This window comes from Impatiens glandulifera, chromosome 6 (assembly GCF_907164915.1).
Source record: "Impatiens glandulifera chromosome 6, dImpGla2.1, whole genome shotgun sequence".
NCBI classification, from domain to species: Eukaryota; Viridiplantae; Streptophyta; class Magnoliopsida; order Ericales; family Balsaminaceae; genus Impatiens; species Impatiens glandulifera.
In genome coordinates this window covers 46,148,788-46,160,959 of record NC_061867.1, presented here as the reverse complement: position 1 = coordinate 46,160,959, position 12,172 = coordinate 46,148,788, and the positions used below count along the sequence as shown (strand labels likewise).

Below are 12,172 nucleotides of genomic sequence, written 5' to 3'. Positions count from 1 at the left end.
TATATGCTGAAGAATGATGATGGTGAATATGTTCAGGGTCAAAAGGGTGTACACGATTTGGCTATCGATTTCTATAAGCAGCTTATGGGTACAAGAAAGCAGCATCAAAGTCACCTGAATACCTTGTATCAGACTATTGATAGGAAAATCTCTGCAGAAGATAGTCGCGAGCTGATAAGGTGGTCACGAGGGTTGAGGTTAAAGAAGCTCTGTTTAGTACTGATGAGAATAAAAGTTCAGGTCCTGATGGGTTTAATGCACAGTTCTTCAAAGACAATTGGTCGGTTGTGGGTAAAGACGTTACTGATGGGGTTCTAGAGTTTTTCAAGAACATGAAGATATTAAAGAAATGGAATACAGCGGTCCTAACCTTGATCCCCAAAACTACGGTACCCGAGAAAATACAAGATTTCAGACCAATTTTCTGCTGCAATGTGATTTATAAAATAATTTCTAAACGATTTAAAAATGTGATAGGAAAAATTATAAATCTTAACCAATCTGCATTCATCCCCGGTAGGACAATCTTTCATAATATTCTTCTCATGCAGAGCCTTTTAAAAGGCTACGAGAAAAAGAAAATATCCCCGAGAGTGGTTTCAAAATAGATATCAAGAAAGCTTTCGACTCTATTAGATGGGAAACCATTCGGGACTTTCTGATTGTTTCTGCTTTTCCTATGATTTTTATTGATTGGATTGTGCAGTGCGTTTCATCATACTGCTTTGTTGTTAGCGTCAATGGAGTCCACAAAGGCTATTTCAAGGGGGAAAACGGGGTAAGGCAAAGGGACCCCCTCTCTTCTTACCTTTTAGTAGCTATCATGGCGATCTTTGAGAGCACCTTCGCGATGTTCCGAAAGAATCGTCCATACATATTTCACCCATTCTGTGAGGTAGAGGAGGTAGCCCATTTATGCTTTGCTGATGATTTATTCATTCTAGCGCACACCGACATTGATTTCATTAAAACTATTAGGGCTGTACTAACGTTCTTTTCTGAGGTTACAGGTTTAATTATTAATGAAATAAAAAGTGTGGCATTTTATGGAGGCATGAAGGACGAAACAAATCAGAACATTTTCAACACCATGGGCATCAAGGAAGGCAGCTTTCCCATAAGGTACTTAGGAATTCCTTAATCGTGAAGTAGATCAAGATCTCACACTATAAGCCGCTGATTAAAAAGGTAAAAAACACGATATCTGGTTGAGCAGCGAAAAAACTTTCTTATGCGAGGTCTATCGAACTTATCAAAACCGTGGTCATGGGCATAGTTGGCTATTAGGCACAGTATATGGTCATTCCGAAGAAGGTAATGAAGGTACTTGACACGATATGAATAACTTTATCTAGGGCAGTAACGGAAGATGAGGAAAGAAAGTCAAATGGACCGCTCTCTGCAAACCGAAGGACCAGGGAGGCATCGGATTGAAGAACTGTATCGAGTGGAACAAAGCTCTCACCTTCAAGCATCTGTGGGATTTAGAGTGTAATTAGGAGTCACTATGGATCAAATGAGTGCATACGAGATTTATGAAATACGAAACCAGCATCTGGATCTGCAAAATTCATGAAGGTATGAGATGATCTCTGAAAAAGATTCTTAAACTAAGAATCGATATTGCATATCTTTATGACATCCGGCTAGAGGACGAGAAATGCACTCTATTCTGGCACGACCCCTGTTTCGAAAACCAGCATATCATCCACAAGGAGGAGTTTCAAAATACCCGTATTAGAAGGGACTGCACAGAAGCGAAAATCAGAGACATTAAATACGAGAATTGGGACTCACTCATGAGAAGAAATCAATAAGGACAGATGATACTTGATCAATAAGTAACATACAACTACACGACAGACTGAATATTCATGAATGGAAAACTGAGGACAATGGGAAGCTGGTATCGAAGAAAATATGGGAGGTAACCCGGGAAAAAGTGCAGAAAGTAGAATGGGCTCCTTTTGTATGGTCAACGAAGATTATCCTTCGACACCAGTTCATCATATGGCTCGCCTTCTGGGAAAGACTCAGCACTCGTGATCGTATTAGCAAGTATATGAGCATCACGAACGCGAGTTGTCTTCTATGTTGATGAAATAAAGAAACCATAGATCACATATTCGGGAGTTGCTGTATTGCTTCGGAGCTTTGGGACATATTCAATAAAAGCCTAGAGCTGATCAGTTTCCCGAGCAAATTGAATGAAATCAAAGAAGCGACACTACTCAAAGCCAATGGAAATAGATTTACAACAAGCGTGTTCAAGTGCGGTTTTAGAGCAGTGGTGTATAACATTTGGCAAGAACGGAATGCAAGGGTATATGACAGAACCCGCAGGAACGTTGAAGAGTTATTGAAAGATATTGTATTGGATTGCAGCGCCCTCGCGGGAACGTGGACAAGAATTCCAAGCACGGAGCAGAACTGGAATATCTATAGGAACTGGAGTTTACCGTTTTTTAAACTCACTAGAATTGAAAGCATTGTAATCAGATAATTTATTTACGTTTTTAACTTTTTAGCTTTTATTCATAATGTTACGATTTCAAAATCATTCTAGTCCTGTCTAGAATGATCTCTTAAACTCGTTGTTTTTTCCCGTTTTGGGGAATTTTTAATGAAATGACGCTAATTCGTTTTTTTAAAAAAAAAACCGACTTTAAATAAATAAAAAATCAGTTCATTATCCTCACAAAAAATAAAAAAAAATAAAAAAAGATTAGCTTTCATTAATTATCTCTCAAAAAGTTAAAAGTGTGATATGTTTCCTTCTTTATCTTGGATTATAAATTAAAAATGTTTCAATTAAATATATTAATAATTTAAATGATTTCTATTAAACTCAACCATAGAGTTGCAAAAATATTTTTTTTTATTAAGTTTTAGAATGTCACAATAACTTATGATTATGATGCAAAGTTAATGATTTAAAAATATTTTTTATTATATTAGATGTTGTATTCATCACATTACATGTCACGTAAAATCATTTCTTAGTTGAGCCAACTCACCATATTAGAGCAAATATTTATAATTTTTCAAATTTTTTATTAAATTTTAGTTATTTCAGTATTTTTACTTTTGTAACCAATATGCTTAGTTGTTCGTATATTATTATTACTTATTTTAATTTATTATAACAATTATTCACATCCTCTTAATAAACCTCTTTATTTTTCAAAAAAAAATTTTGTATGTTTGTCCCTCTTTTTTGTCAATATTGAGATACAAAATGTTCGAAATGCAATTTTGCAAAATTTCCCTAGTAATAATTAGTGAGTAAAATATATCTTTACAATATCTCAAATGAAAGAACAAGTTAGGTGGTGGGATGAACTATTGTCGAATATGTTAGGTTTCATTTTATATATGCACTCTAACTCAAAGAATTACGCACCTCTATAAAGAATAGAAACAACTTAAAGATGAAGAAAATGTTATAGATGAAGAAAACGAAAAATATATGGATAAAATGAAAAATAACTTGTTAAAAAGAACTTACGTTAAAAATAAAAAAAAAGAAGTACATCTCATCGTAACATAATATACTTCTTCCTCTTCATTCATGAGTAATTTTCTTCATCTTCTTCAATATCATTAAGTTGTTCTTCATCTTATTTTATATGTTTATCTTTTTCTTCATCCATATTAATTTATATTTTATTATTTTTAATATAAAAAAAAATTAATTTTAATTAAAAATGTTTAATTATATGTTTACAAATCATTTAAAATTTTAAATCAATTTAAAATTTAAATATTATTTCATTTAATATTATAAGATATTTTAATAAATTATTAACAATTTATTTTATTATTCAAATAACAACTCATCACAATTTAAATAAAATCAATAAAATTGATATATTAATTATTAAATTTAAATTTAAATTTATTTTATCTTCTCTTATTAGTTAGTTTTTTAATTACATTTTAATTAATTAATTTATTATTATTATTATGTTTTTCAGTTATATAAATAATTTAAAATTATATACATATTATTATTATATATATATAAATATATATACATAATTTAAAAATATATTTATTAATTTATAATTAACAAAATTTAATAAATAGTAAAAATTATTTATATTAAAATATGTGATTATATAATTTTAAAAAAAGTTATCATTTATATAATTATTTTAATTTTAAAAATATATATATATGATTGTTTAATTTGTTAGTCTTATTCAGATCAAGTGTAAACTAATTTTTAAACTATTAAATAAAATAAAATTTGAAATACAACACTATTTAAATTTAAATAATTTTGGAGGAAAAATTTGTTTATACTTTAAATTTTTTAAAATAATTTTAAAATATTATAAACTTATTTTAATAAAAATTAAAATTAAAATATATACAGAGTATGAGAACATAGAGAAACAAAATGTATTAAAAATAAATAAATATATATATATATATATAAATTAAAACCGTAATAATTATATTTATAAAAAAAGTTAAATGATTCCATTTTTAATAATACAGTTGTGATACGTCTATATAAATTTTTCATAATTCATATTTTAAATAAATTATTAATACAAGAACATACTTTTAATGAGATTTATTTATATATATTTTATTAATGATTGGATTTATATACGATAAACCAAAAAAAAAGATAATTTGATTTCTTCTCTTTTGTTATAGATTTCAAATTTCAAATTGCTTAAAATATTCATTAATGAGTGATTTTAGTGCTTAAAATATTCATTAATGAGTGATCATTTTAGTAGAAATATTTGACATTTTTTTGTAAATTAAATTAACCTCATTTTGCAAAGAAAGTTTAATTTATGAGAGTATAGAGCTAGCAATTATTATTTTTAATCTATTTCTGAAAAACTAACCCTGAAAATCAAATTACACAAATGTTTAAATTATAATATTTTAATTATTTGTGTATATTGTTGTGTAAAAAAAAAGTTTACATGAGTCTCCAAAATTAGTTTTGGGGTCAAACATAAACATGTTCGATGATCAAACCCACAAATGAAAATATCAATGACCCAAACTCGCATATAAACATAAGCATGCTCTCACAAAATAAACTATTAGCAAGTCAAGTTTTGGTTGGAAAATAACTACTCAAGGAAGGTAGAATAATATATATATTATTTTTATAATATTTAGTTTTATGTGATAACTCGCCTATTTCTATGTTTTCAACTTCTTAATCTAATTTAATATTTGTTTCCGACAACAGAATTTTTTTTTCTTATTAAATGCATATGAATATTTGTAAGAAAATATCATAATATTATAAATTATAGTAATATCATTATTATATTATTATATTATATTAGTTTTTATAATCAAATATAATGTATCTCAATAATTAATTTAATATATTTTTTTCTATATATTCTTACATACATAGTATAGAGCTAGAATCATAAACAATTTTAAACTTTAAAATCATATTCTCTCAATCTTTGGTTACTTTTTCTTGTTAATTATTATTTCGCTAAAAACTTTGATTTCAAATCTTAAAATCTATATTTCTTTAATCTTTTACTTTATTAACCTTATTTCACTCTAAGACTTAGTTCTCAAAATTATTGATTCTTGAGTATTGAAAAAAACTAGAATGGTAGATAATATATCTATATTTTGTTGAAGTTAAATCAATTTGAAATCATGGATAGGGTGATTGAAAAATAAGTTTAGAAAACCGAGAATATTTAGACAACTCTATATTTTATCATCCCGTGAAATCTGAAAGAGTTAAAGATATTTAATGGAAAGTATGTTATAGGCCTTCTTTATATTTTGAACCCTATTAAAAGTTTTAAATTTCAAAGTTTAGACCCTTTTTAACCGTTCAGGTGTAAGTATCTTTTAAGCTCTTTTCTAATGTTTCGTCACCTTTACAACGTCTTCAGATGTTTCGTCACTTTTGAAACATTTTCAGAAATCGGTTCAATGCATTCTTCTTTGGAATGTGTCTCTAGGAGACCGCGTGTAATCAGTGTTCTTCGAGGTTAATGCCATCACTTTGGGGACTTGTCTTTCACCGAGACGTTTTGCCCTGAGTTCTTCGAGGGATTTGCTTGCTCGAACTTCATTAGAGATTTAGAATATTTTTCATCTTTCAACCATGCACCAAGAGGTGTAGTCTCACTACTAGACCTAGAGGTCACGTGCTTTAGATTCAAAGGCCTTTGGGCTCTTTTTTCTATACTACGGGTATATCTAATAGAATTGATATATTATTATACTTGCTTGACAATTTAGACGAGAGTTTAGATGAACAACAAATGGTGATTTTAAAATCTCAACATATATGAGTATTTTCTTCAGCCTCTTTTGATGATGACTAGGGTGTATTTGATAGATTCAAATACTTTGTTCTTGCTTGACAATAGAGTCTAGATGAACATTAGTATTGTGTTTTCATATCTCAACCAACACAGTCTTATTCGATTGATTTTCTCTTCGAGGGCTTAGACTCTCGTGCTTGACCTTTGTCTAAGACGATACATTGTCTCTGTTGACAACATAGTCCCGAGTTTAGGTATTTGTCCTTTACAAACTCCCTCTTAAACATTAGAAGTTCATTTGTGAAGAGCCTTACTCGGATACCACTAGTCACATCGGCTTATCAAGAGACATTCGTCAAGGAGAAACGTGTTTTCCCGCATCTCTATTTATTTCTTGTGCTCGTTCATTATTTTTCTTGACACTAGAAAGGATTAAGGATCTAACTCATTTTATCTTTCAAAAATGCCCCTAGTATCGACGTAGGGGTCTGATCGTTTTGGATATATTTGTAAACTCAAGTTCTTGTTGGCTTGAACTCCATGGAGATTACTTTGTCTTAGTTCAAGAATTGACTTGCTGGGGATTATACTTGTATTGGAACCTATCTAGTGACAAGCTACCTATGTATTCTCATAAGAAGGAGAAATCAGGTTTGAACGTAATTTCGAAATTGTATCATGAATAGATCGTGATTACAAGTTTTGCTAAGGATAATCTCTTAAGTCTCTTCTGAAATGACAATTGATTTAAGCTGGAGAAATTTATTAAGTTTCTTCTGGAATTTCAATTGACTTATGTTAAGGAGATCTCTTAAGTTTCTATTGGAATGACAATTGACCTAACTTAGAGATGTGATGATTTATTTTTCAAAATACCTCTAGCGTTAACATAAAGGTATGATTATTTTAAATTTATTAGGATCGAGCTCGTGATAAGTTGCCTAGGTATTATCATAAAAGGGGAAATTATGTCTAAAAGTAGTTTCGAATTTGTATCACAGATAAATTGTGATTCTAAATGAGTGATGTGTGGTTTGGGCTCTCTTATTGTGGACTTACGTTTATTGTTGTGTTAGGGACTAACAAATGTGTTTGTTGGGGGGTTTATCAGATGTTCAGTCCCTTTTGTGAACGATTGGGGATTATTTTTATTTGTTTATTTTGTAGGGACCAAACCCATAACATGTTGCCTATGTACTCTCATAACAAGGAGAGATCAGATCCGAACGTAGTTTGTAACTTATGAGTTTCAAACTACTTGGGGATTATTTCTTGAATTTCAACTTTTTTAATTAAATGAGAACAAAATGACATCCACAATTATGGCCACCCCGTTTAAACTCAAAGTGCTTCTAGATGAAATTGAACCTGTGATCTTTTGGTCTCTTAAGCGACTCTTACCACTGGGCTACCTTGGTGGGTTAAATTTAAATTTTAATCATTTTATTTTAATAAAAATGCCTCTATTATTGACATATGATTTTTGTGTTTTTAGATTTATTGGGACCGCACCAATGATAAGCTGTCTACGTACTCTCGTAACAAGGAGAGATCAGGACTTATGAGTTACAACGTTTTGAATTTTGTGAGTTATCTATTTTTTATGAGTTTTGGATTTATTTTTATTTTGACCGCATCAATGATAGATTGTCTACGTATTCTCATAAAAAAGAAAGATCGTGTCTGAATATAGTTCGTAACTTATTAGTTACGAAGTTTGAATTTTATATTGAATTTGGAAGTTATGATTTTATTGGGACCGTACCCATGACAAACTGCCTACGTACTATCATAATAATGAGAGATCGAGTTCGAACATAGTTTGTAACTTGTTAGTTACGAAATTTGGGGTTTGATGAATGGTTTTCATCACACATGCTCCAGACAAAATATCTTTTGAGCATGTTGAGGTCGAAGGGTGCTGCTAATTCTTCTTCGTCTAAGGTGGTCAATTACGTGGTGCAATCTGAAAATACCTTCTTGACAAGGTAGGACCCTTCCCATGTGGTTTGAAATTTTCCTCTAGAGTCTAGTATCCATAGCTTCTTCTTTAGGAATAGATCAACTTCTTTAATGTTCATAGGTTTCACCTTCTTGTTAAAAGCTCTTGTCATCCGTCTTTGATACGATTTTGTGTGACATAACGCGTCTAACATCTTGTCTTCCATAAGGGCTAGTTGGTTTTACTATGAATTACATCAATCTTCTTCCACGACTTGTGTCTCGAGGAGTACTCTCAATGTAGGGACTTTGATCTTAATAGGTTACACTGCATCCATTCCGTAGACCAACGCGAATGATGTTTTTCTTGTTGACGTAGAATAATCATTTTATAGCCTCAGAGGATATAGGAGCTTCTCGTGTTAATCTTTGTAGGTTTGTGTCATCTTTTTGATGATGGTGATGACGTTCTTGTCTGCAACTTCTACCGCACCATTCGTCTGAGGGAGATATGGTGATGACTTATGATGTTCGACCATGTATTCATATAGTATTTTGAGTACTTCTCCTTGAAAATGTCCACCATTGTTTGAAATCAATGCGTGTATGATTTTGGTAACGTGTATTGACTTGAGCACCTTGTATGATTGAGGTTCGACCCACTTGATGAAATAGTCGATGACTATAAGGATGAACTCATGTCCGTTTGAAGCGTGAGGATAGATCTTCCCTATGATATATATCCACCATATTGAAAATGGCCATGGAGACGTCATGGTGCATAGTAGAGATGATGGACTGTGTTTCAAGTTTGCATATACTTGACATTGATGACACTTTTTGACATATTCTACAAATTCTTGTTCCATGTTCTTCCAGTAATAGCCAAAGCGAAGGATCTTCTTAGCGAGTGTTGTTCATGTGTGGGCCACATTTTCCTTCGTGTACTTCCTCCATGATTTGGGATGCTTGAGGTTGGTTGATGCATAGCATGTTCTAACCATCGAAGGAGCGTTGATATAGATTTTCGGTGAGTAGCACGTAGTTGGTTACGTATTGGCATAATGCCCTCCTCTCTCTTTTCTAGAAATGTTCAGGATATTCACCATGTTCAATGTACTTCTATAGAGGTTCGAACCAAGGCTTGGGCGCCACTTCAGTGTTGGCAATCGTTTTCTTCTTGAAGTCTCATTTTTTCTTTTAACAAATCTTTAAAGGCTTGATTTTGATTCCTTTTAGGATTTGAGTCATGGCCACTAACGTGGCCAAAGCGTCTGCAAATCGATTATGACTCATTGGAGCGTGCGTGAACGTTATATGTTCAAACTTAGCTATTAGAGTCGATAAGTGTTGATGGTATGGTTTTAGGTTTTCTCATTTTTACTTGTCATTTCCTTTAGCTTGCGTAATGACCAAGTTTGACTCACCCACTACCTCTAAGCGTCTCGCTCCTTTCTCGTGAGTTATCTTCAAGTTAGAGATGCATTTTTTGTACTCGGGTTCAATGTTCATCACAAGATACTCGAGCTTGACTGATATCAGATTGTACATTCCGATAGGATCTATGAGCAAGATTCCGATGTCGTAGCCTTGTTTGCCTAAAGCTCCATCGAATAGTAGCTTATAGGTTGTAGAATTTATGGTCATCACTTTGTCGGCTGGAAACGTCAACTCCTTGTCGCCTTCTCTTTTGTCCATGTTTGGTGCTTGACTAATCGTGTATAATCGAGTCTCTACATGCAAAGATAACATTCGATGTGTCGATTCTATTCTCTTTATCAAAAGGTTTTTTTTTATTGAGACCGTGCCCATGATAGGTTGCCTACATATTCTCATAACAAGGAGAAATTAGGCCCAACGCAGTTCCATCGATTTGTGGATTTTGAGCCAAGTGAAGTGCGTTCGTTCGTCGAGAGTTAGAAAGAATTCTTCGAAGAGTTGTGAATTCTGAGCCATGTGAAACGCGTTCGTTTAGTCGAGAGATCAATAAAATTCCACCAAGAGTTGTGAATTTTAATCCATGTGAAGTGCGTTGGTTCGTTAGAGGTATTAAAAAAATATTCACTTTCACAAAATTAACCCTCATTGAACAAGCTCAATAGCTTGTTTGATATTGAGTTTTTTGAAAATTTTATTCAAAACTCAATATTTTCCTCTTTTCACTCATCTATCTTATTAGCCTTGACTCATTTTATTCATCTAAATACAACCTATCATTTTATTTAATATCTTTCATGTCATTCTTATATATTTAAATGATAGAATTTTATTAAATTTTAAAAAAAAATTAAGTCAAACAAATATTTTATCCAAAATCTATATAAACCCAAAAAAAACTCAATCAAACAAACTATTTTTGATTATTCAAAGTCAACTCCCATGATCATTACTATTCCTCCACTACATCCTCTTCATTTATCCAAGAGCAAAAGAACCAAAAACATAGCAAGAGAGAAAATGGGTAAGCTAAACCATCATCCATTCATAACCCATTTCATCCATCCACATCCATTAGAGCTCTGCAATCTCGATCAAATCCATTATCCTCCTCCTTCATCATCATCTTGCTCTGCCTGTTCTCTTCCTCAATCCTACGGCTTCATCTACACCTGCAAAACATGTCCAAATTTCTCTCTCCATCTTTCTTGTTCTCAATTACCTTCTTCACTTACCCACCCTTCTCATCCTTACCACCCACTTTTTCTCACCCCTACCTCCACTTATCCCGGCGGCCAATTCAACTGCAACGCCTGTAAAATCGATAGCACCGGATTCAGTTACCATTGTTTAAGCTGCAACTTTGATTTACATATCAAATGTATTATCAGACCATTGATTAAAAATCATTACTTGCATCCTCACCCACTTGATCTTACGTTTGCTTCTCCTTACGGCAATGGATCTGGATTCTCATGCGATGTTTGTTATCATGTCGGAACTTCCCATTGGCTTTACAGATGTAAAGATTGTGAATTTGATGTTCATCTTGACTGCCCTTCAGCTCCGGGGATACAAACTCCGGCGCCGGAACTCAAACATCAACAATCATTGCCGGTGAGATTTTATGCAAAGATTTGTTCTCTTCACACAATCACTTGATGCTAAATATAAATTAAATTATGTTCCAACAGGCGACCTTTACCAAAAAACTTAAATCTTTATCGAAAAATATTTTCAAACCGGCGACACTTACTCATCAACAGTCAATGCCGGCGATGCAGCAGAATTACTATCCGCAACCGCAACAACAGCAGCAGATAAGTCAAACTCCGATATTGCAAAGTCAGCTGCCGCCGACACAATCATGGCAGGCTCAGGCGCCGGTTCCGGCGGCGACTCAGTCGTTGGGGAGTAGGATGATGCAGGCGGCGGTGCAAGGGATTTTTGTAGGGGCGGTGCAACAGGTGGGACAGAGTATTGTTCAAGATTTTATTTTGAACGACGGCGCCGGCGATAACAATTATGGTGGAGATGAAGTTACCTATGAGAATTATTGAAGGTGGGAAACATATTTTGAAATAACTTTTATTTTTGGAAAAAAGAAAAAAATATTTATTTGATTTTTTAGTTATTTAAAAGAGTTAATTGTTAACCTAATCAAAATATGGGTTTGTTTCAATATATACAATTTCTTTTGGCATATATAATGGTTATTTTAGTCTTTTGAACATGTAATTAAGTTGAAAATATTTATATATACTTGTTTGAATTTGTATTTAATATATATATATATATTTGAGCTTGATTTTACTTTATGTATTTAAAAATGTATACATATTTATTTGGGTTTTATTATATTTTTTGATTTACTTACACATGGTTAATTCTCGTTCATTCGAATATGGAGTTACAATTAAATGTAGACGTGATTTTATTTAAAAATGCTTTGTGTTAAAGCGGAAAGTTATGCTTGTTTGTGAGTGTAATGTTAACAATATTAAATTTTT

General features: G+C 32.2%; 1 protein-coding gene across 1 annotated transcript; it reads left to right on the top strand.

The window, feature by feature from the left end:
• The first annotated feature begins 10,642 nt into the window (after positions 1–10,642).
• LOC124943689 lies at positions 10,643–11,722 on the top strand. The gene is made up of 2 exons (XM_047484164.1): positions 10,643–11,279; positions 11,357–11,722. The coding sequence occupies exons 1-2, from the start codon at positions 10,683–10,685 to the stop codon at positions 11,720–11,722; spliced, it is 963 nt and encodes a 320-aa protein (XP_047340120.1). The 5' UTR covers positions 10,643–10,682.
• The last annotated feature ends 450 nt before the right edge of the window (positions 11,723–12,172 follow it).